General features: G+C 41.4%; 1 protein-coding gene across 4 annotated transcripts in view; it reads left to right on the forward strand.

The window, feature by feature from the left end:
* Nucleotides 1-22,140, forward strand: part of SH2D1A (SH2 domain containing 1A) — a 49,611-nt gene extending 27,471 nt beyond the window's left edge. For 3 of the 4 annotated variants that reach the window (XM_080624680.1, XM_080624681.1, XM_080624682.1), the window contains 3 exons: nucleotides 6,647-6,940; nucleotides 18,484-18,547; nucleotides 20,855-22,140. In XM_080624680.1, coding sequence (XP_080480806.1) covers nucleotides 6,804-6,940; nucleotides 18,484-18,547; nucleotides 20,855-21,064 — 411 coding nt within the window. In that variant the 5' untranslated portion in view covers nucleotides 6,647-6,803 and the 3' untranslated portion in view covers nucleotides 21,065-22,140. The remainder of the gene's footprint in view (nucleotides 1-6,646; nucleotides 6,941-18,483; nucleotides 18,548-20,854) is intronic. The other variant, XM_080624683.1, reaches the window with a different exon arrangement.
* The last annotated feature ends 392 nt before the right edge of the window (nucleotides 22,141-22,532 follow it).

Genomic DNA, 22,532 nt, shown 5'->3' on the forward strand with positions numbered 1-22,532 from the left:
AACTTGATTTCAGAGAAATAAACACACAGGGAAAAAATAATGGGTACCAAAGGGCTTTTTAACTTAACTCTGAAAAGTATAATGAGATCCAGAGGATGGAATCTGGAGCCAGACAAATTCAAATTGGAAACATGACCTACATTTTTAATAGTGGGTGTGATTAACCAGTAGAACAAAATACCCACAAAGTAGTGGATTCTTTCCTCTTGATTGCTTCAAATCAAGACTAGATGCCTTTCTAGGAGATAAGCTTTAGTCAAAAATAGTTTTGCTTTAGTCAGACACATGTTACAGGGCTCAGTATAGAGGTAATTGGGAAAATGTAATGGCCTGTGATATCCAGGAGGTCAGGCCAGATGGTATAATGATCCCTTCTGGCCTCAAACTCAGCAAATCTCAGAATGAATATAAATGCTATCATCTGGATGTGCATTTGAAATAATCACAGGCAGAGATTAGACACGCAATTGCATATGGTTCAGGACTGGTAAACCTTCCTCCCCTCCAGAACAAAGGCCTTTATTTATGCCTAATTACATAGTGCTGTTGTAATTCAGATAAATATCCATTAGGAGCTCAGATGGGATGTCAGCAAATCAGTTTTAACTACTGTGTGTGTATTGTGTGGAAATGGAGTTTCGAAAGCTTATATTCAGCTCCAGACTTGCTTGCACAGGAATGTTTCCAAGAAGAGCTCCAGCATGGACATTTACTCCACCCTGAAAGCATCGTTACATGATTTAGCCTTGTCGACTTTGAAGTTGATTTAGTTAAACCATAAAGACATGGAGGTCCTGATCCCCAGAGCAGCTGGGTGCCTAATGCATATGACTACCTGTGCATTGCTGAATTTTATAGGAAAAGGCTGTTGAAAGAGTAATAGCAGAAAATAAAAAGGTGCAAGCTTCTATGAGCAATTTTGCTTATGCTGACATTATCGCAAATGGCATCTCCGCTTAGTAATGCACAGGCACCTGCAAAATAGCCAACTATTGCAATGCTTCTGGAGAAAGAAGTACAAAATATTAACTGTTTAAAGAAACCACACTAAAGCACAGGTAACTTTTAATATGAATTTCCTCACGTTATATAGCTTTCAATTTTAGTGTTATCTCGCTCATAAAGCATTCAAAACAACTGCACAAATAAGCAGTGAGACCACACAGAGGAAATTATATTGTTAAAGTTCGGTGAAATGTCGTCATTTATGGTATGTGTGTATTTACCTGTGCTCAGAAGAAAAATGCTGGTGAGTATGAAGAGTTTCATTCATAAAGGTCCCTAACTCTTGGTATTCTCAGTCCTCCACCCAGAATCAACTCTGATCTATGGCACCAAACACCCAATTTCCAGGTGATGAGAAAGAGTTTATTATTTCAAGTTCTGAGCATTGCACAGAAATCCTCACAGTAGCTAATGTGCCACTTGAGGACTTAATATTCTGAGAGAAGGAGATCTTCCCTGGGCTGTATGTTAATTTGAAGGGGGCAAAAGCCTGGATCTGCAATCGGCTGCATAAGTGCCCAAATGTTTGAGCAGTTCTGTGCAGTTTTACAGGTTTGCCTTGTTCAAAGTGAATGAGATCTGATTAATGTACGTATCCTGGAATATAAAGCTAGAATCTGCACCTGCATCCCAACTTTATTTATTATAACCATCTTTCTTTATTCCCCCCACCTTTTTCCCCCAAGTATCATACACAGAATATCATGACTAACATGAAGGCTGTAAAAATATGTGCAAATCTGTGAACTAGCCAAAACTTTTTTGAATTCTCTCTTTGTGTTGATGCTCAGAACCTTACAGCTAATTACACATTTACAAATTGTAGCCTGCTTTTTCTAACCTCTTTCATTTCAGCTCAAAAGGGGATCATGATAATGGTGACTTTGCAGGTACTCTGTAAAATAACCAATGTTTTACTGAATCTCAGCATTACTTTCTTATGTAAAGAGCAAGTGCCTGTCTGCAAATACTATTCTACATAGTTGTTCTGAATATCTTGTTAGATTACACTAAAAATGAACGTGACACAGAATAACGAAAATCATGTTTAAAGTTAGCTGTGTTTTAATGTGGCATTTTGCCAGTTAAGTAGTTTTTTAAAAGCATTGTTACAGCTGCTGTTTTTGAAGCTGCTTTTTCAGTGCTTCTGCAGGGATGGTATTTATGATAATACTGCTGTATCAGCAAAACTACCAATACAGGTATTTTACTTTTTAGCTTGCTTTATAGCCCTTTATACAAGGCCTTCCTATTACAGTTCTGCTGTAGCATTAATTTTTATAAAGGTGCTGAAGGTCATTCTTATTTTCAGTCAAATAACAATATCCAAGGATTTTAATGATGCTCTGGCATTAGCGTTATAATATTCAGAATTGTTATAAAATTCAACAATGTATGAAAATATGATCATGAGGGATGAATGAAGCAACTCATCTGAAAATGAAAATCAGCCCAAATCTTTGCAGGTGTTCAAAAGCTTAAGATAATTTCATTTTGTCTCCCCTACCTCCACTTCTCAGGTACTTCTACAAGTTCCGGTTCCTGAAATATCATCATAATTGATTTTTTTAGACAAAGGAAGTACTCAGAGCTAATTATCTAAACTTGAGTACAGCATTTGGTACAGCGCCATGTGGGAAATTGTTAGTTAAAATGCGAGATTAGTACAGAAATTGAAAAGTGAATAAGAAAGTAGTAGGAGTTGATGATCAGTACTGGTGAAAGGTAGTAGAGCTTCCCAAGCGTCAGTCTTAGGCCTGATATTGTTTAACATTTCTTATTAATCATGATCCCATAAAAAATAAGCATGTGCTAATGGAATTTACTAGTGGCATAAGGGAGGGAGGTACTGTCACTACAGAGAAGAATAAAACTCTCATTTAGGAAGAACTGAGTGACCTTGAGGACCAAGACAGGATAAATTGGATGAAATTCAGAAGGATTGGGGTGCAAGTTCATGCATCTAGGTCCTGTTAACCAGGTTTCTATTATACCTGTGTGCTCACAGGTAAGAAAAGAATAAGGAGGGGAAAGACACAGGACGTACAATGCAAGGTATTTTCACCAGAGTATTGAAACACTGGTAACAGCGTATGAGGCACATGCTAGAAGTCAGCCAGGATAGTGCATGCTATTCACAAATGATTCACTTCATTTTTGGTAAGCTGCCAAAAAAAATGATTAAAGTGACCATGGGAAGGGAGAGCTTCAAGTGTGAGAGGGGTTTGGCAAAATGAAGGTTGAGGGAGGCCACTATAAATACCACATGGGCATAAGCTCCAGAAAGAGAAAACATCTATTTAAGCTAAAGGACAACATTGGCACAAGGACAAATGAGTATAAATTGGTCATGAATAAATTTAGGATGGGAATTGGAAGCTGTTTTCCAAACAACAGAATAGTGATGTTCTGCATTTGCTTTCCAGTGTGAACAGTGGAAACAACAACAACAAAAAAACCCCAAGCTGCTTTTAGGATGGAGTATAATGAATTTCTGAAAGGGATGTATTTAAGATTGCAGGGAAGTAGACTTCATGACAAAAGAGGTACATGCAGGCCAGTCTTTTTAAGCCTATTTTTCATGACCAAATATTTCAGAGCACTTTTGAATACTTCCTTTCCTTCATGTATTTTTTAGGTAAATTTTTTTATAATACACTGCAGGGACTGCTACCTGGACTGATTTAGGGAAGGCAGGATACTCTGGTGTCCAGAATATGCTGAATGCTCTCCAAACAAAACAAGAGAAGTATCCAGCATCCTACAGGGCAAGGCTTAGGATGCTTAAAGAAATCATCATTTTCAGTAGAAGACAATGGGAACTAAGTCCAAATGGGAGCAGCACCCCTTTGAGGCTTGATTCTCTGTTGTTGCTCATACTCCCCTGAGCTTGCTGCTCTATTTTGTAGTTTGCCTTCTCATCCTCACTGCGCATAAGCAGCAGTAAGAAATAGGATGCCACACAACACTTCGGATGTGTAAGATTAAAGAGATAAAAACCAGAGCAGTTAGTTGAGTCTGACTGGGTGCCAGCACTGCAAAGGTACACTGAAGATGGCTGGGGGGAGAAGGGAGAACGGAGGATTTCTCCAGCTTTGGTAGTGTGGTGCAGAGCTGTGCTAGCAGTGTCACAGTTTCTCTGTTCTCTGCCCAGGAAGCACCTTTGTCTTTTGGTTTGGTTTATCCTGCTATGTTCTTCGACACTTGCTTAGTGTGCCTTGTTCCAAAATGCAGTAGTGTATACTCAATGCATAGTCAATGTGGTCATAAAGGGATTTGTATGTAAGACTGCACTTTGGGGTTCAGTAGCTGGAGTTTTATGGGTTCCTTACCCACAAAAGCAAAATCAGGTGTTTACAGCTCTTTTATTGTAACAGATACAGCTTCATCAAATTCCTGGGCTGGACTGGTAATGTGGTTGACTCCCTTATTAAAAGAGCATCTCATAGTTAAAAGTTTCATGATTTTCTACCTGTGCGTTAGTTGAAATCTGATGAGTGGGACAATGAGATCTGCAGAATTGAATGATTCTGTTTTTTTTCCTTTTCAGCTAACTACACACATACTTTCTCTGAAATCTACTCTTAATATTGAGAATAGGTTAAGAAATGGGAAAGTTAGATGAAATCCCCAAAGAGTACAGGTAGTTTGGAAAAGGAGAAGAAATAGGTAGCAGCTTTACGAGAAAACAGTGCTTTGCTTATACCTTGCCACCATGCACATTAATCACACTTCCAGTAGTCAGCAGCTCTACTTTTTTGTGCAAATACTTTAAAAACAGGTTTAAAAAACTGAGCAGGATAGCTGAATCCCGAGGTTCACATAAATGGGGTAATGAACACCTGCATTACAAGAGATAAAAGTCATAAGCATGGTGGTGGAAGCTCTCAGTCCCTCTTCAGCTGAGGTTTTCTTCTGTTTTCTCAGGTGCAAGGCAAGGGGCCAGCCACTTGCTGGGTTCTCCCTTCAGGGCAAGAGGTTCACAGTACCTCCAGAAGCTGCAACTTTGCCCTCAGTGACTTTGGTGAGAGCCCCATGTGCGAGCTACTCTGTGGCTCACTGTCAGAAATGCCAATCCTTCAAAAGGAAAAGATGAATCTAGTTGGAAGAAAAAGATTTTCAAGGAAAAACTATATTAAAGGTCAGAATTGAAAGGCATGCACTGTGAAATGATCAAAAGAAAACATTTTGATTGATGAAACTCAAACAGAGGAGTTTTTGGGTGTTTTTTAATTGAATTTTTGTTCCTAAAACTGAAGCAGGTGAAGTTCAGGTTAAATATAAGGCAGATATGGTGCCTCACCATGCTCTTTACTGTGAGGCTGGTGAGTCACTGGAACTGATTGCCCAGAGAAGCGGTAAATGCTCCATCGCTGGCAGTGTTCAAGGCCAGGTTGGACAGAGCCTTGGGCAACAGGGTCTAGAGTGAGGTGTCCCTGCCTGTGGCAAGGCAGGTTGGAGCCAGATGACCTTAAGGTCCTTTCCAACCCAAACCATTCTATGCTTCTATGAAATGTCTGTATCTACAGAGTTATTTTTTTCAACCAGGACACAGTATTCTGTGAGCCCCTGGGTGAGATGATTTCATTCTGCTCTGTCCTACTAGCAAACTCAATTTAAAATGAATCAATCATAAGCGCAGCCTGTACTTATCACCCTATTTTAGTGAATTATTCAGGTGCCCATATGTGAGAATGTGGCTCATTGGGGAGTGCAGTGGCCTTGAGACAGGGATTAATTCCTCCCTGAGCTCACTGCAGCCCATGGGGTCTAGACTGGTAGCCATGGTTGAGAGGGCAGCACCACCAGGAAACATGCTCAGTTTTTCCATGGGAGGAAATATCTACGGGGGTATAAAAGCACATTATCAGCTTGTTTGCAAACAGACCCATGTGCATGTGAGCTTTCAGGTGTCAAGTGTACTGAGGAAATGCTTGTGGCCACAGTTGGTGAGATATGGCTCTGTCAGACATGCCTCTGGATTTCAGCTGCCCACTCGCACACCACACCAAGGCAGCAGCAGCATTGGTGCTGTCAGGAAGGATGTGAGGGGCCTCTTTGCCTGCACTGAGGCTTGTGCCTGCCTCCAGGCAGAACTAATGAGCACCTCTGACATTAACAATGATTAAAAACCACCAAAGCCTATGAAAATAACCACTCATGAGGTAAATCAGGTGGGGGCCAGGGTCTGTGAGCACTGGAGCAGCTGCCACGAAGCAGGGGCCATTCTCGGCGCCCAAGGTGAGTGGCCTGGTGGGGCAGGCACAGCGAGGCCAGATTGCTTCCTCTAGTTTCAAACCCCTGGGGATTATAAAAATAAGAGGTTTAATCCCTGCTTTGCAAAGGATTTTTGGGTCCTGCTTCCCTATGTCTCCCCTTGGGTTAACACCAGAGGAGGCAAGTGTTGACAATGGTGCCACAGTCCTGGTCTCCCTGCCTGACCCTGGACAGCCATCAGCCCCACAGCCATCATGTACTTCACCATGTTGCAGGGAGCCGCATGGGGTGGGCAGTGAAATGACACCTCTGTGTCCAAGCTGTGATGCCATTAGGATGTTATAGCTTAAAAAAGAAAAACAAAAAGGGGCAAAGGAAAAAAAACCCACAAAAAAGCTGTGCTCGTTCTTCACTCTTCCCTCAGTGCTGTCTTACCTTGTGCGGAGGCTTCAGAGGTGTGAACACATCCTGTTTACATCTGCCACTCAGACAGAGATGCTGAGGGGAGCACACTGCTGAGGAGCAGTAAGAGGCAACGCTGTGCATGGGGAGAGTCACCTGCAGTGGAAGACAGCCACAGCATGGATGCACTGCCCATCTACCATGGAGGCATTACCCGTGAGGCTGGGGAGAAGCTGCTGCTGGCAGCGGGCAATGATGGCAGCTACCTGCTGCGGGACAGCGAGAGCATCCCGGGAGTCTACTGCCTCTGTGTGCTGTGAGTGCTGGGGTGCTGCTTGGGAGTGTGGAGCTGCCGAGGGTAATGGGGCTGGAAGCAGGGTGCCAGGATAGGCTGGTCAGGGGATAGCTGATTTCCAACCTTTGCGTCCACAGCATGGGGTTTTCCCATGTAATTATGACAAAACACATTGTAATATTACTATTTTCAGACATGTGTGAGACTCTTGGCTCCTTCACCTTGACTTAAGGTGAAGGGATGTAGAAGGGGTTTGGAGTCCTCTGCAGAGCAAAGAGGAGCAGGTTTTGCCATGCAGAGCCTATGCTTCCTATGGGCATAAAAACAGAAAGCAGGCCTGGAACATACAGGAAAGGCGAGTGAGGGGTTATGGAAAAGAGCTAGGCAACTTCACTCGGGTTGGTTTGTGCTGCCTCTTTGTGCTGGATAATCCTCTTGCTTTCTGCCCTCATCTTCTGCTTCTCTAATGTGCTCATGGGTGTGCTTAGCCCCATCCTCAGCATCCCCTGCTATTGGGAAGGGTGGTGTGGATTGCTGTCATCCAGAATGTGCCTTTTGGGATGCTGTCAGTCAGGCTGTGTGTCTCAGGAGCTGTCAGGCTTGAAGTAAGCTGCCTGCAAAATACATGAAATCCTGATGGGTAACAAAGTGGTAATGTTTCGTCAAGTAGGATGAAAGCAGAAATATCTGATGGGATGGTCTGTCAGAGAGAGGGTAGAGAGGATTCCCTGAGAAATCTGGGGGACTTTATAGTCATAGGACCTCATTTTAATGAGGCAATTTAACTACCTTACTTCTGGCAACAGCAGAAGTCTAGTAAGTCCTGAGAGATAACGCTGTCCAATGAAGCACCATTGCCTCGAAAGAACAAAGATGTGTCTACCATAGCTAAAGGGACACTTCAGTAGGAGAAGGAATACAAGAGAAAACCATTTCGGAACCAGCATGAAAGTAGCTAACAGAGTGCACTCAGGTACCTGGCAAAAACCCAGAAAACTCTTGAGTGAGGTTTTCTCCAAATGTCTTGAATATGTTTCCAACAATATGTAATTAAGCCCTGGGTGATCATTGTTATTCACCTATTATAGACCAGTAAATGGAGGCATGCAAGAAGGTTACAGGCAACCCAGCAATATCCAACCTTCTTTTTAGGGAAGATCTTTGTGGCAGAAGATGTATTTTTTTCTTCATGAACTCAGGATAACCAAGGTAGGCACTACTGCTAACAAACGCCTTGACAGCTAGCTGAAAAATGAGAAATAAGAAGGAGCTTGAGCATCTTGAAAATGGACTAGACATAGCAAGAGGTAGGGAGTGCTATGATCCTTGTGACGGGAAAAGGCAATAAAAGCAGAATCTCTTTAAAATAACCATCAGAGGAAATGGCAATATATCTCCTTGACACTCAGCAGTCCTTCAGTGCAGGTGAAACACTAAGGCATTAGAGACGGGGTCAGGCAGAATATTACAATGCTGAATAAAATAGAGAATCCTAAAATCACTCCATCATTAGTTTAAATCAGGGTGTAGATATGTAATGAGGTCTTTCATCTGCACACAATCAGTTGGGATTTTTTGATGTATTAGTGGTAATTTAGGTCTTTTGGAAGAAATTTTATGAAAGAAATTTATAAAATGAAAAAAGGAAGAACAGGAAGGATTGCTGACTATGAAGCTCTGCAGTCTTTGAAAAGACACTCCAGTGAGAAACACAACCCTACCTAATTGTTTCTGGAAATTACGGGCCATTCATATCTTCATGTTGGTTTGAGTTCAAACATATATATGATAAGCAAAGGGGCAAAAGCAAAAAATCTTACTGGTGAATGTTACACAGACTTCTTATAGAACATGTATCCTCAATAAAGCTTTTATAAGGGAAAGTTTCAATAGCATCTTGGATAAATCCAGACAAAAAATTAAATGAAAAATGTTATGATGAGTATGATTTGATATACACAGAAAGGTGGCTGAAAATGCTAGAGCTAACCCTTGGTTCTAATGCTTCTGAATATTTCAATTCAGAGCATTATGTAAGAAATAGGAGATAGGGTAAAAAGCATATTACACAATAACCCTGGAGACAGTTATCATAAAGATACCAGGAAATCATCTCACATTGAAGATAGCAATGACAATTGAAAGAAATGTAAGCCATAAACTAGAGAAGTGCTTTGACAGTCAAAAATTTGCCAAAGCAGAGGACTTTAGTGGGAGCAAGTAGGGAAGGCACGACAGATGTAGATAAGTATTCAAGGGAGGATACTAAGCCTAGCTTTAGCAAGATAAAGCGGTGGACCCAACCCTCCAAATTCCATTCTGGACATCATGCACAGAGATGAAACAGGTGGCAACCGTGTATGTGCATGAGAGCTTTGGTGAAAACTGACAGAAACATGCCGTTGCTGTATTCACTGCTAGAGAAAAAAAGAAAAGAAGAAAAGTAAAAGAGAAAGTATTTCTCCACTTTTTTATATTTCCATCTAAGTAAATAATAGAGATTATTAGGAATAAAAAAGTTATTCAGAAATTTAAATTTCATTTCAGAATCCATGCTGAAGATCACTCTAGTAATACTTAGATATATCAAGATCCGGCAAAACATGTATATACTGGAGGCAAAGCTGTTCAGTCATTAGATATATTGCAGTATATATCAAGGCTAAACAAAATATTTTACATCTTTCTAATGACAATTTCTTCTTAAGGATCTTTTTTTCCACAATGGGGGAAAAAGGGAGTTGTCAAAATCAAAAGGCACATTTCTGATGAAGAGAAAAGAAACATTTATCAAAAAATCATTTAACAAATATTTGGATGTCAATACTGTCATCAGCTTGAAATCACATAGGTGGCCACTCTGCACTTCCAGCTCCAGGTACAGTAACTGGAAAATCCTACGACTGCCACTGCATTGCTTAGGCTCAAAAAACACCTTTGTATTCCCAACAAACAACTGCATAAATCTGTAATGCCACCACTTCTATAACACCCTTGCCCCCCACCCCGGGCACCCCTACAAATCCCCAACACATTTTGGAAGTCTTTGAGTCTCCTAAGGCACATAAGAAGGGCAGTGTTCACGATCAGGCTCATTCACATTTTGCATTTCCAATTAAAAAGCAGAGCCCTGACCTTTAAAAAGGAGACAAGTCAAAGACTTCATGAATCCCTTGCGACTGATTTTACAGGGCAAGCATAAAAGAGACAGGTAGTAGCATAAAACCTGACCTACAGAGATGGGTAACTGCGGCAGGCAAGACCCTGTAGTTGGAGCATTTGGCTAGAAAACTGCTTCTCTCTTCTTTGTTTCTCCTGAAGTGTTGCTTCATCTTCTTTGAATGTTGCTTTCTGCTGTCCGAAGTCACAGTGTGCACATGGCATGTCTGCAAGCCTTCAAAGAAAGGCTTTTTTTTTGGTGTGGCTGTGGAAATGCACTAAGAACCCACTTTTATAAATATAGAAGACCGCAACTAAACTCTGCATAGAAGAATGGAAAAGTTTTGGTTTGCAACCAAACACCAGATTGTCCCTTGGGGCTCTTACAGAGGTGCTGCCTGCAGTTTTGTCGAAGTTTTTTAATACCAAATTCTCCCAAGATCTTAATTGTATGAAGATTATAAAATTGATAATATGTACTTTAAGGATCTTGTTCATCATATTTTGAGTGTGTGAACAGAGGAGCATAATATTTTTCTGGAAATTCTTTAGTGTTGCAGTGAAAAACAAGAAGAGTTTTGCTGTTCCTGACAACTGGGCCAAAAGAAAATGCATATGCTTTAAAAAATGTACATGTATTCCTTGTGAACATGGTAGACAGTACATGCAGTACACCAGGGTTTTAGTATCAAAACCTGATTTTTCCAGGGAGCTTGCTTTACTGCTCTGGTTTCCCTCTTGGCTCAATACCACATTTGATGCTTTCAGCACTCTCAGAAACCCTCTGAGCACACCACTCCTAATGTCAGTGGCCACAGGCCACAGTAATGGTGGGTAGTTTGAGAAGCAGCCTCTTAATCTGTGCCTGGAAAATGCATAAATAAAATGCCTGAGAGTGCCAAAAGCACCAGTTTCCTTTACAGATGTATGAGCACACATGCAGAAACAAGCAGTTCATGCCTGAACTGGCAAAGATAAAGCATTTGTAATTTGGGTCTTAAAATTCATATGCTTGAAAATACTTGGTATGTTAGTAGTTGCTTCAGACCTTTACGTAAGCTAAACATGACACACTTGTCAAAGTGTATGTTTAGATTATTTGTTTGTACCCAGCCGTTCATGTACTGTGCTGCATTCGATTTGTGGCGAATAATCAAAAGCTGAAATAGAAATCTGTTTAGAGCTCTTGAAGCAGCAACAGGGATGGCTGCAGTCCTATCAGATTTTACGCGAGCTATTTTTTCTGTCACCATAACCACAGCACAGAAGTTCAGGCAGTGTGCTGAACCTTTCTGATGCATCAGATGTATCAGCTGTATAGTCAAGGTGTGATACAGGATCATGAGCCAGGCTTCAGCTTAGCATGTCTTTTGTTTCCTATGTAATATTTTTGATAGAAGTGGCAGAATAATTGCATTTATTATAACACTGCACATAATCATCATTTAAAATGTAATTTGGAACAAAAGCTTCTCTCTGAGGAGGAAGCCCTCAATTCAGGGTTGCCATTGTAAATATCACACACTATTTTCAGCTTTAAAAAAGTTTTCTACAGCACAGTGATAAATTCTACTGAGGTGAGTGTTTTAGCTCCCTGCTAATCAATGAGCTTTGTCTTTGCTGAGAATAACTTGGCTAATGGCCTTCAGATATTCCAATGGCTTTTCTTGGAAAGATTTTAGAAAGGCAGACAGCCTGAATGGTGGATAAGTGCTACACTAATGAATCTGTACATGACAGAATGGGTACAATCATTAGATAGCAGAACCTATATTAACTCTACCCTCATATTGTAGGCTTGAGTTTTAAGGATTTAGTTGAAGCAGTGATTTTGGGTTCAGGGATTAATATAGTTAGATTGTGCCTACCTGCCCTAAGAGAAACAGGAAATGTTTCATAGAAATACTTAAGAGTAACATTTACAGGGCTATTGTTAGTGTATTGCAGTTCTTGTGAGTTTTACCTAAAGTGACAAAAGAGATTTCACCACATAACCTTATTTCATGAGTTTTTGCCTTTGTGAGATACTATTTTGGAAGTAATTCAGAAGCTTGGTTACTAGCCCACCATAAAGTAATTTTCTTCTATTTAACATCTTAGATTTAAATAAATTCTCATTTTATTTCCAAATTTGAAGAAATTCCTCTTTGAGGTATTGCTTTTGGCTGGCATCACTTTGTACTAGACCGACATAAACCCTGCTTGGAAAGGCTACTCACTTGCTTTTTAGGTAAATCAGTGGCATTTCTACTGATGGTTCGGAGTGTTCAAATAGTGACAATCTCCCACAGAAATTTGTGCATAAATTCAGAGACATTTCACAAGCTTTGACTTGCACTTTCAAGCTTTTGTTAATTTCAGAAGAGAAAATCAAGATAGTGCATTTGTTTCATAATGCCACAGCATTACAGCAAGCTAATGTTAGTTACTGATTCAGTTTCACGTGTAAATTTTTGCCACAGGTTTTGGTAGGGGAATCAGTGACAAAAGTGTAAACTCAAGTGGGTGTGTATAGAGCACTGCTGTGAGTTAAGTTACAGTAACTCTGTTGAGCTTTTAAGATGTTGTAAACACTGATTTAAAATATTTTATTCACTCTTGCTGACATAGAGCTTGTAGCTTGCACATCACCTCCATGTGAATGCTATTTCTTCAGCATGGGTTAGCTGATGGGTGGTAATTGCCAAGTTGCTGTACCTTGATTGTATGTCTGAGACCTAAATAAAGCAGTAACCAGGTTGCTTGTCAACCAGAAAATGCAAATTCCGGGACAGAGTGAGGAGATGTAAGCTTAAATAGGATTTTCTCCTACATTAAGTAACAGGACTTTTTGGCCTTTCCGTGATTAACAAACCAAGCAGAAAGATAACAATTAAAAAGGAAAAAGGAAGAAAAAGAAAGAAGCTGAAGTGAGTGGTTGGATTGACCATTTCATCATGTTGGCAGCTGTCACTTGTGTCTCATGGGGGAGGCATGCAGCTCAGGGGTACCCTGGGCAGGGGAGACCTTGATGAACATACATGTGGGATGTGCAGGCTCTCAGGCACTTCATCTCAGGCACTTCTGTGGACTCCCCTGACCTTGTGAGTTTTGGTTCTGTGGTAGCCATCTCCCACCTCTGTAGCCTTTTTGGTGCCCATGCCAGGGCTGACCACGGTGATGCTGCCTGAGGTTGGTTCTTCAGACCATTCAGGAGCTGATCTGCAACCTACATCAAACACCTCTGGATAAGACAGAAGCAGCTGCAACTTGACTTCTCATTATGATATGTGCTGTGTGCCAGTGACCCCTACCCTGAAAGTACCCCAGGACCTCTCCTGTAGGACTCACCTCCATAGCGTCAAGTGGTTTCTAAGCATTATCTCAGTTTGTGAAATGAAGAGTTTAACTGTTTCAGAGAAACTGTGACACAGGAAGCTCACATCTGCAGTATCTGTTGGGTTCCCAGTTGAGGGGAATGGGTATGGGTTTTGAGACTACCCTGTGTCATTCTGTACAACCTGCAGACTTTGCTTTGCATGGCTGTTTCCTAGTTTCATACATTCTGTTTCCAAACCACCCATCTTCTATTCCTGGATTTTTCACCCCTCCAGCATTATGTGCTGTTGTCAGTTCAAGCCCCTTCATGCTTCAGCTTTGTATATCTCTTTCCTTACTCATGTAGTCTTATTTTCTCCCAGGGTTCAATTTTCCTTGGCCAGCTTGCATAGACACAGGTCCCTTTTTCTTTCATTCCACATCCACTCCACCCAATCCCAGTGTTCCCTTCCAAGATGCCAAATAGAAGTGCATGGAAAAAGCATTGTTTTGTCTAACATATTCCCTTTTCTGGCACTTCCGCATTCTCCCTCCCTAAATAAGGTTGAGGCAAACACCTAAGAAACAAAAATTCAGCCTGGAAGGCTGAAACGTGGCAAAGTTTTAGGAGACTGGGAGTGGGCAGAATATAATGCTTGGGACCACTGTTTGTAGGCCACACCACTGTCTGGTTCTTAAGCAATATTGTAAACTGAAATTCCAAGGTAAGGTCAGGATGCGAATACACCAGGTAAGAAAAGCTGTGTAAAGACATCAGAAGAGAAAGCTATGTAAAGAGGAAGAAATTAATGTCATTTATTGCTGACATGGCTTTCTCCTGTCTCTAGACTTTCTCCCTTTATATTTGTTCCATTTTGGACTCAGGAATGAATACAAATTAGTTTAATAAAATTTCCCAACTGATATATAAAACATTTGGAAATGATTTTAAAATATACTATGCAGCTGAAATGTCATGGTTAATTTTAATCTGCAGCGTGCTGTTAATATCCTCTGGCTATTTCAATGGTGCAGAAGATTGTAATTACTCACCTGTTAAAGCAAATGGAGCTTTAACAAATCTGATCACAGCTGAAAAGGAGGAGTGGAGAGGACAGGTAGACAGATGCTGTCTCGGTATGTCATCTGTGAATGATGCATTTGTAGCTCGTTGAGAGGAATTGGATAGCTATAAAGAAAAAAGCCTATATTATAAAGTGGACTGTTTCTGTAATAACAACTTTTTCTAGATTCCCCTTGGACAAAGTTTTCCCAGCACTGCGACAGAGACAGTGCTAGTGCAGTTCCCAGCTGGTGTAACACATCCTTTGTTACAGAGATGAAAAAGTAAGTGGGATGACATAAAAATATAATCAGTGATAATCAAAGTGTAAGTAAGTGCTACCCAATATTTTCCTTACAGCGATGGCTGTTTTCTGCTTCCTCTCATCACTATTTTGGCATTTTTTGCCTTTGATCAAAAATTTATAGGGCCTCATTCATCAAGCTGTTAATTTACTATTGCTTCTGTCCCTTGAGTTTTACTGGCATCAAAGAGGAACTCTTTGAGCAATGAGTGAGGGTTGTGGCTGTCCTTGGCCTGATGAAGGGATGGGGGAGCCCTTCACTGGGTCTTTGCCTGGGAGTCAAAAGGTGGTCCTTCTACAAGTTATGTTCGTACACCAGTGTCACTGTAAGAGTGCTGTCTGAAATCCTTCTCTCAGTGACATGTGTTCATCTCCTGTTTTGTCCATCAGTCACTGAGAGATAAACTTGTCCTGCATCTCAACAGGTAATGGCTTCAAAGCATAAACTGTGTGAGAGGCCCGAAGAGACTAGCAGCATGTCCAGGCCACAGAGTGTTTGTGTTTTGGCTTTAGCTATGTGGCCACACCACATATAGGAACATTATGTCACACTAGGAGCCTTTTTTCTGCCCTGAACTGAGTAAAATGTAGAAACCTGAGCTGTTCCCTCATGCTGGCTGGGGAATTTCTCATCTCCTGAGACCTAAAGTCCAGTAAATGCACTTTTCCACCTGCTTTTGCCCGGTGATAAGTTTTGCTCTTTGGAAGGAAATGTTCTACGTAATTTCAATTTTAATTTTTGTACTTTTGTTTTGAGAAAACCACCTTGATCTTCCTTCAGTCCACACTGATCTCATGTTGAGTAGTTTAAATCATAAAATCATGAAAACCTTTCTCATGGGAGAACATGGCTCATCAAAATCCAGTCACTTGCACTTGGAAGGTAAAAAGTACTTTGAAGTGGTAATGAAGGAAGTTCCTGCTGCTTAACAGAAAGTTTTGATAAGATCATGTTTGCTGGGTGAGTACTTATCTGAAGAGCTGTAACTCGTTTAGTGGAAACAAGGATCCCAGTGGAAAGTATTTAGATTGGAAGATCCAGCTGTTCAGCTTCTTAGCAAAATGCATCCTTCTCCCTTCTGCATATCCTTTAAAGAAGCAGGTGTGGTGGTCCTGGGCCACCTCCCATCTACATAGTGACTGTGTTTACTGAGGCCTTCAGAGCCAACAACTGAAGATAATGTTGTGGTTTTCAACATAAGCACAGTGAACCCCTTCAGGCCTTTCAGTCTTTCCTCCTCTGGAACAAAAATGTGCATTTGCCAGGTGAGTGGCGAGCTCTCACTTGTTCTCTCACACGGCTATGTTAGTAATGTCATACTCCTCCCATTCTTCACGCTGTATCCATGTTCCCAAATTCTTGTTCCTTTTTCTGTATCTCCTGGGTTTTTAATGTGAGCTATCCTTTCTGCTTTCTCTGGGTGGGTTGAAATATTTTACAGTGGGATTTTTAAAAGAATGCAGGGTAGGTGCCCATCTTATACCCCACCTTGCTTTGGCCCTCAAGATTACTCTATCTGACCTCTATTTTTCAATTTGTCCAGCTTAGTAAACTCTACTGGCAAAGTGCTGAAGGCCATCAGGCATTTCAGAGTCAGGGCAGCACCCCAGTCCCTCAACCACTTCGAGTCATGCAATCTTTTAAGTAGACAATATGATGAAAGAAACGACAGATGGTAGTAGCTTTCCAGACAACTGAGCCATTTGTGGAAAAATCAGATTTTAAAGAGATTGAAGCAGTTGGAATGCTTTGGGACAATCAAGAACAAGCATGGGTAAAATGCACAGTGTATTATTAAAAACAGGAGGAAAAAGAGTGAGTTTTAGATTTTTACAGAGTGATTCTGTTGGGTTTGAGGCTTGAAAAAAACCCACTGTGGGGATGGTCAAGTACCCACCTCAAAGAGAGGGGACACTATGGGCTATAAAATGTTGCTTTCAGAAACCATATATTGGCTGGCATTGTACATACGTAGATGCAGGAAAGCCCTTTGTGATTTCTAAAGAGAAAAGATTAGTGTGAATATCAGCTACTCGTGAAAAGCTGACAATACAGGCAGAGCTCTTGAATGGTACGAGATTGTCTAAGGCCCCTAATGGGAGACACTGGATTCCCTGAACATGAACATATCTAGTAGCTTAGAGGGATGAGCTTTTAAGGAACTGGGCTTGAGCAGTGGCCTCAAACACCAGTGACTGTTGTACCATTGAAAACAATGAACAGAACAGCATTGTCCTTCTATGTCCTTTCCCCCTCCTGCAGCCACAACAGGTTGCTCACACCCTGTCCCAAGGGTCCTGACAGACTGCAGCAGTTGAATTGCTGAGGGAAGAATCGGGATAGCAGCATGTTTTCCTCTATAGGTTTCCGTGCAGTGAGCATGGCTGGCCACTTTTCATGTCCATCTGGTGCCAGGTGGAAAGTTGTGTCTCTGGGGACAAAGCTCCCTTGGTTAACATGAAGAGGTGGATGAAGTTGTGGGATTAGGGGTCTACGACAGGTGTATTTCCATACACAAGGAGGAGAGCAGTGTCTCAGGGAGTTCAACCCTGCAGCAGCTCTGACAGGAGGGAACAACTCTGTGTCGTCTTCCTCTGTATTTAATCACAGTGGGAGTCAAGTGCTGGGGGAGAGCTCACAAATCACACCAGGCAGTTTTGTTGTGGGATTGTAGCAGGATGACAACTGTTAACAACTTCCTGCTTGGGTAAATTATATCAGACATTGCTTCGCAAAGGTTGCTGTAATGACTTTTCAACAAGAATTTATCCTGGAACCATGACACGGAGCGTAAGTAATTGCAGTCATACGCTACCTGTGTCATTGATGGTTTCTGCTATTCTGTAGTAACTACTATAAAACTGTGTGTAATTGGAAAGAAATACAGCATTTCCCCGCTTTCTTAAGAACAAGAATTGTTACTGAAATAGAGAATGGTCCCTAAAATCCTACTGTGTATTTATGTAAATCTATGTAATATGAAATACAAACTTTTGTATCTGACACCATCTAAACTAATGTTGTACTCATGGAACTAGTATTGATTTTCTCTGCTTTTGAGGTATATTTTTGGATAGCAGTATAATAATCTACCATGTAAATCATTCACTGTGTTGGGGTCATAAGAGAAGCAAGACTGAGTCTGGACACAAGTTTGTCTTGTGTTATTCTTGAAAGACTCAGATTTAGAAAGAAGAAGGATTTCATACTCCTGTAAGTCTCTTTTATCAGTTTTTGAGGATTAGAAATATATGGGCAAGGCAAAGAGTAGTTTTCCTCGCTTGTGTGGGTCTAGCTTTCCAAATAAATTACACTCATGCTATTGCTTCTGGGAACATCAGCATTTAAATGACTCACAATACAGTAATACTATCTTCCAATAATCCACATTCTCTTTTTTCCAAGGAAAGTATGTCTGATGTGTGTCAGTAAAAGGAGGTTAGTGAAAAATGAAATAAAAAGCTGAGGCAGGAATGAAAGCAGCATCACTTAACTTGGACTAACTGGATATTGCTAAACTAGATCTGAGTCAGACCAATTCCTCTCATCCGAGGAGAACCCAGTAGCTTCTGACCCGTGTCTCAGTTTTTTTTATCTACCTAGAGCCTTTATGGGTGAATTTATTTTTAAGGAACAGTTAGCAGATGAACTGGCTCCCATATAACAGAGTGTGCCTCTTGTGAACCCTGACAGCAGAAATGAGTCATAAATACCTGTTGATTTTTCTTTTTCTTCCACAGGCATCAAGGTTATGTTTATACCTACAGACTCTCCAAGACAGAAACTGGGTCCTGGTGTGCTGAGGTGTGTACTTCTCCTTTCTCTTCTGAAAATTTCTACATCCTGTTTGATGTTTGTATTGATTAAATGAAATATATTAAAATTATTCATGTTTCTGCGTAGTCTGATTTTCATCGAAGGTAATCGATTTTGAGTGTGCCCGTCAGTAAGATGTCTTGGTGCCATGTCTGACAGTCTTGAACTTGTAAATTAATTCCCTGTTAAATTTCAGCTGTTGCATAATGCAATAGTGCATTATTTTGCATCATTTCAAGTGACAAAAATATTGTGTTTTTATAATTTGACAAGTACAATCTGGTCCCTGCAATCCCACACATCATCAGAATATCTGAGGAAATTATTTTCAATCTATGGTGTTTTAAAGTTAATTTCTCTCCAAATTAACTTGTCATTGGTGTAAAACTTATATAGGGTAGCTGAAACTTGATACAAAATGCATTTTCACCCATCTGATAAGAAACTGGTAATTCAAGTGTAGAATTAACACTATTTGCAATACAGACAACTATTTGTGTTAATGGAATCAGGATGCTAACCTGTATTTCTTTTATAAAGGTCTTGTTCTTTGGATGCACTCTGTGTATTAATTTATACTTAACTTGCACATTAATGGACACTGATTGCAAACATTAAATAACTTCTAGACAGGCATAATTCCTTGGCCATTATTACAATAGAAGTGGTCTGGAATACAAAACTAATTCCTGGGGTTACTCAGAAGCAGACTGGGGAGTAAAAGTAACTCACATCATGAGCAAATAATTATCTGTGTTACCCTTGGGAATGGTACCCAGGAAGAATTTGCTCCTTTATTCCTGTAAGGCAGGAATGGGAGCATGCTGTAGATCTGTACTGTCCAAGCGGGAGGTTTCTTGGCGCAGGCTGGGGGTGGTAGTGCACCCAGTGTGCCAGGGTGAGCACTGGTGTCTCAGGAAGGATGCTGGGATCCCCAGGCACCTGTGGAGAATAATATCTCCCTGAGCAAGGATGCAGCCTGCTTTGACCCCAGGTAAAGTCAAGATCTGCAGCCTGGTGTTATATAGGCCTGCTACAGCTCCTCCCCCATGACCTCCACTGGTTTCCTATGTGTGAGTCTTGGTTTTTCCCTCACTGTATTTTAGGCAAACTTTGTGTTTTACAGCGTAGGTGTCCTGAAAGACCAGGACTCCCAGTACATCTCTCAATACATCCTTTGCAAGAATAGCTATAGATCTGTGATACCAACCCTTCCATTAAGCAAACAGGAACCTTTAAGTAAATGTTACTAAGAACACGCTGGCCTCAGCTGTTAGAAACAGCAGCCTAAATCCAACTTATCCCCACGAAATGTGCCTCCAAGGCCAAACCAGGCTCCAGCTGCAGCTGATGCTTTCCTGTCTCTGCTTCCTTCCCTGGGGCTGGTTAGTCTTTGACAAGCTCAGATCACACCCATCTTTCAAGGAGGAGGCAGGGAAATTAAAACAGCACTGATAAAATCTCAGCCAGTGTGAAGTTTCTAGCTGGTGTCAGGGAGGCAGGATTTAGCCCGCTACACTGATGAGATTGAGCAGGGTCTCTCGGCTGGGACTATGCCAGCAAGACCTATACTTGTCCTCCCATGACTTTGGTAAGGAGGAGAACCCCCTGAAGGATTTAGCAGAAACACTGGATCTTTTATTAAAAGCAGGCACAGTTTCATTTCACAGTGTTTGAAAAGATGCTAAAGTAGAAAGATAGAAAAAACTCCCACTTCCAATAAATAGGTAACATTTTGCTGCTGCCTTTGTAAAGAGCTAGACAGAATACTCAATGAACACATAGACCAGTACTAAATGCTCAGAGAAAGGATTGCAAAAAGACCATGTCCATGCCTGAGTTGAGTGGTATAAGGACTCCCACTACCCAGTAAGTGCCAGGTAGCTCTCTAGATTGTCTTATTTATTTCCAGGCTGGAAGTATCTTACTGATAAACCCAAGGTTGGAGGTTAAACCGCTGGCTGCAATAAGTCAGGGTCAGAAATAGCAAAAGATCATTTGGGAATTTGCCTAATAAGCATGGCAGGCTCTGGGTTTCTCTTGCAGTGATTAAGAAATTGTCCCTTTTCCAACCTTATATGACCACACAGCTGGAAACCGCTCTTAATGCAGGGAGGGGAGAAGGAGAGCAGTACGGCTCATTGACTCAGTTTAGGCGGGCACATCAGGAGGTCCAAGTGAAGGGCTGACTCCTTCCCTGTGGGGTATGCGTGCTTTTCTGGGGACAAGGCTTCCATGCCTGGCAGAGCTCAGCATCCAGCATCTCCTCTCACCTCTCACCCTTTGACTTCACAGACAGCACCTGGCGTCCACCGGAGGCACTTTCGGAAAGTGCACAATCTCATTTCGGCCTTCCAGAAACCTGACCAAGGCATCATAACGCCTCTGCAGCACCCCGTCATCAACCACACGAAAGCCAAATACCCTCCTGGTACTCATGGGGCAAAGGGAGCTTTGGCCGTGGCTGAGCAGAGCCCTACATGGCGGTGGGGATGGAGGTCTTAGATTTTGCATCTTTGACCTGAGCTAACCAGCATTGACAGAAATATATCATAACTTTGCTACCATATGATTGAAGTGCTGGCACCCAGGTGCTTATTAGGGATAGGGCCTGTCAATGTAATGAGAAAATGTATTTTGAATATGTATTCCTGAGTGCTATACTGGTGGCAGATAGATACCTTCCCTCCTCACAACCCTCCCTCTTGTAGGTATGAACCTTCTGATATGTTTTTGTGCAGTGTTCATCCTTTCATATTTTTGTGGTTATTTTTCTTAGGGATAAATGAAGGCCATGACTTCCACCCGCAGCCATCATGAAGATGTTTCCCCAAGTATGACATAACCACATCTTCCAGTATCTCCTCTCATCCATGCTCTAGAACAGAATGATTCATTTATAGTTAAAACAACTCCATGAGTTTTCTTGTAACATTTGCAGAAATGTGTATTTCGTAGAATTTTTAACTCAAAATTCAGAAGTTTTAGGTTTCTGAATGTTTTGGCTTTAGGGGATTTTACTTTCTTCTTTTTTTTTTTTTTTCCCCTAGCAGAAGATAAAAAATATCAACTACTAAATAGCGTAAGATCTTCTTTTTTCTTTGTGGTCTCACGTATAAAATGTTTTTCACTGCAATATTAGTTCCTGATTAATAATTAGTTACTAATTTTACGTTACTTCACTTTGGACTCTGCTTTGCTTTGTTCTGGTCATTTATGCAGAGCTGAGCAAGTCAAGTCCCCTTCTTTCTTTAACCTTAGCAAAATTGCTTACATTAAGCCTTGGGTGGGCTGTGTGTCTGTCAGTCATACAGTTCCTACAGGTATTCCACAGGTGGCCCCATGAGGAGCCCTGCTAACTGATTTCCCATCACACCAGGTGCTCTGCTCTGTAATGCATCAGAAATGGCTACCCCTGCCTGGACATACAAAGTTTGCACAAGCAATCAAAAGCTTAAGCACTGAGTAGCTGAGACCAACCAGTGATGTGGAGAGCATTGTTTTTGCTTTAAGATGTTCTCTGTAGTTGAAACAAACCACCCCTGCATACAATTTAACAAAATAAATTATTTTTTCTGACAGTTTCTCTGCTTTTCCTTACTTATCCTTGTGTCTTTCCAGCTGCTGCTGGAGGAGAGGTTTGGATCTACAGGACTCATCAGCTGTGCAGGATTAGTAAGTGGCTACCAGGGAATTTGGATGACTTGCCTCTTGCTTTTGGGGTGTAACAAACATGATGGTACCATCCTGTTTGAACTAGCAGACACTAGGAAACTCTTTTGAACAGACTGGATGTCCTACAGCCCTCTTGTTTCAGGAAACGGTATTGTGTCAGCACTGTGGTGAAAGGGTGGTAGGCATGGCTCGATGGCACAGTGGGAGGCACTGGAGTTGATGGGGCTGGTGGTGGTTCCTGAGGCAACAACTGCCTCTCTCCCATAGTATTTTTATCTCTGTATAAGATACTTCCATG

Source organism: Psittacula echo (genome assembly GCF_963264785.1).
Source record: "Psittacula echo genome assembly, chromosome: 8".
Lineage (NCBI taxonomy): Eukaryota > Metazoa > Chordata > Aves > Psittaciformes > Psittacidae > Psittacula > Psittacula echo.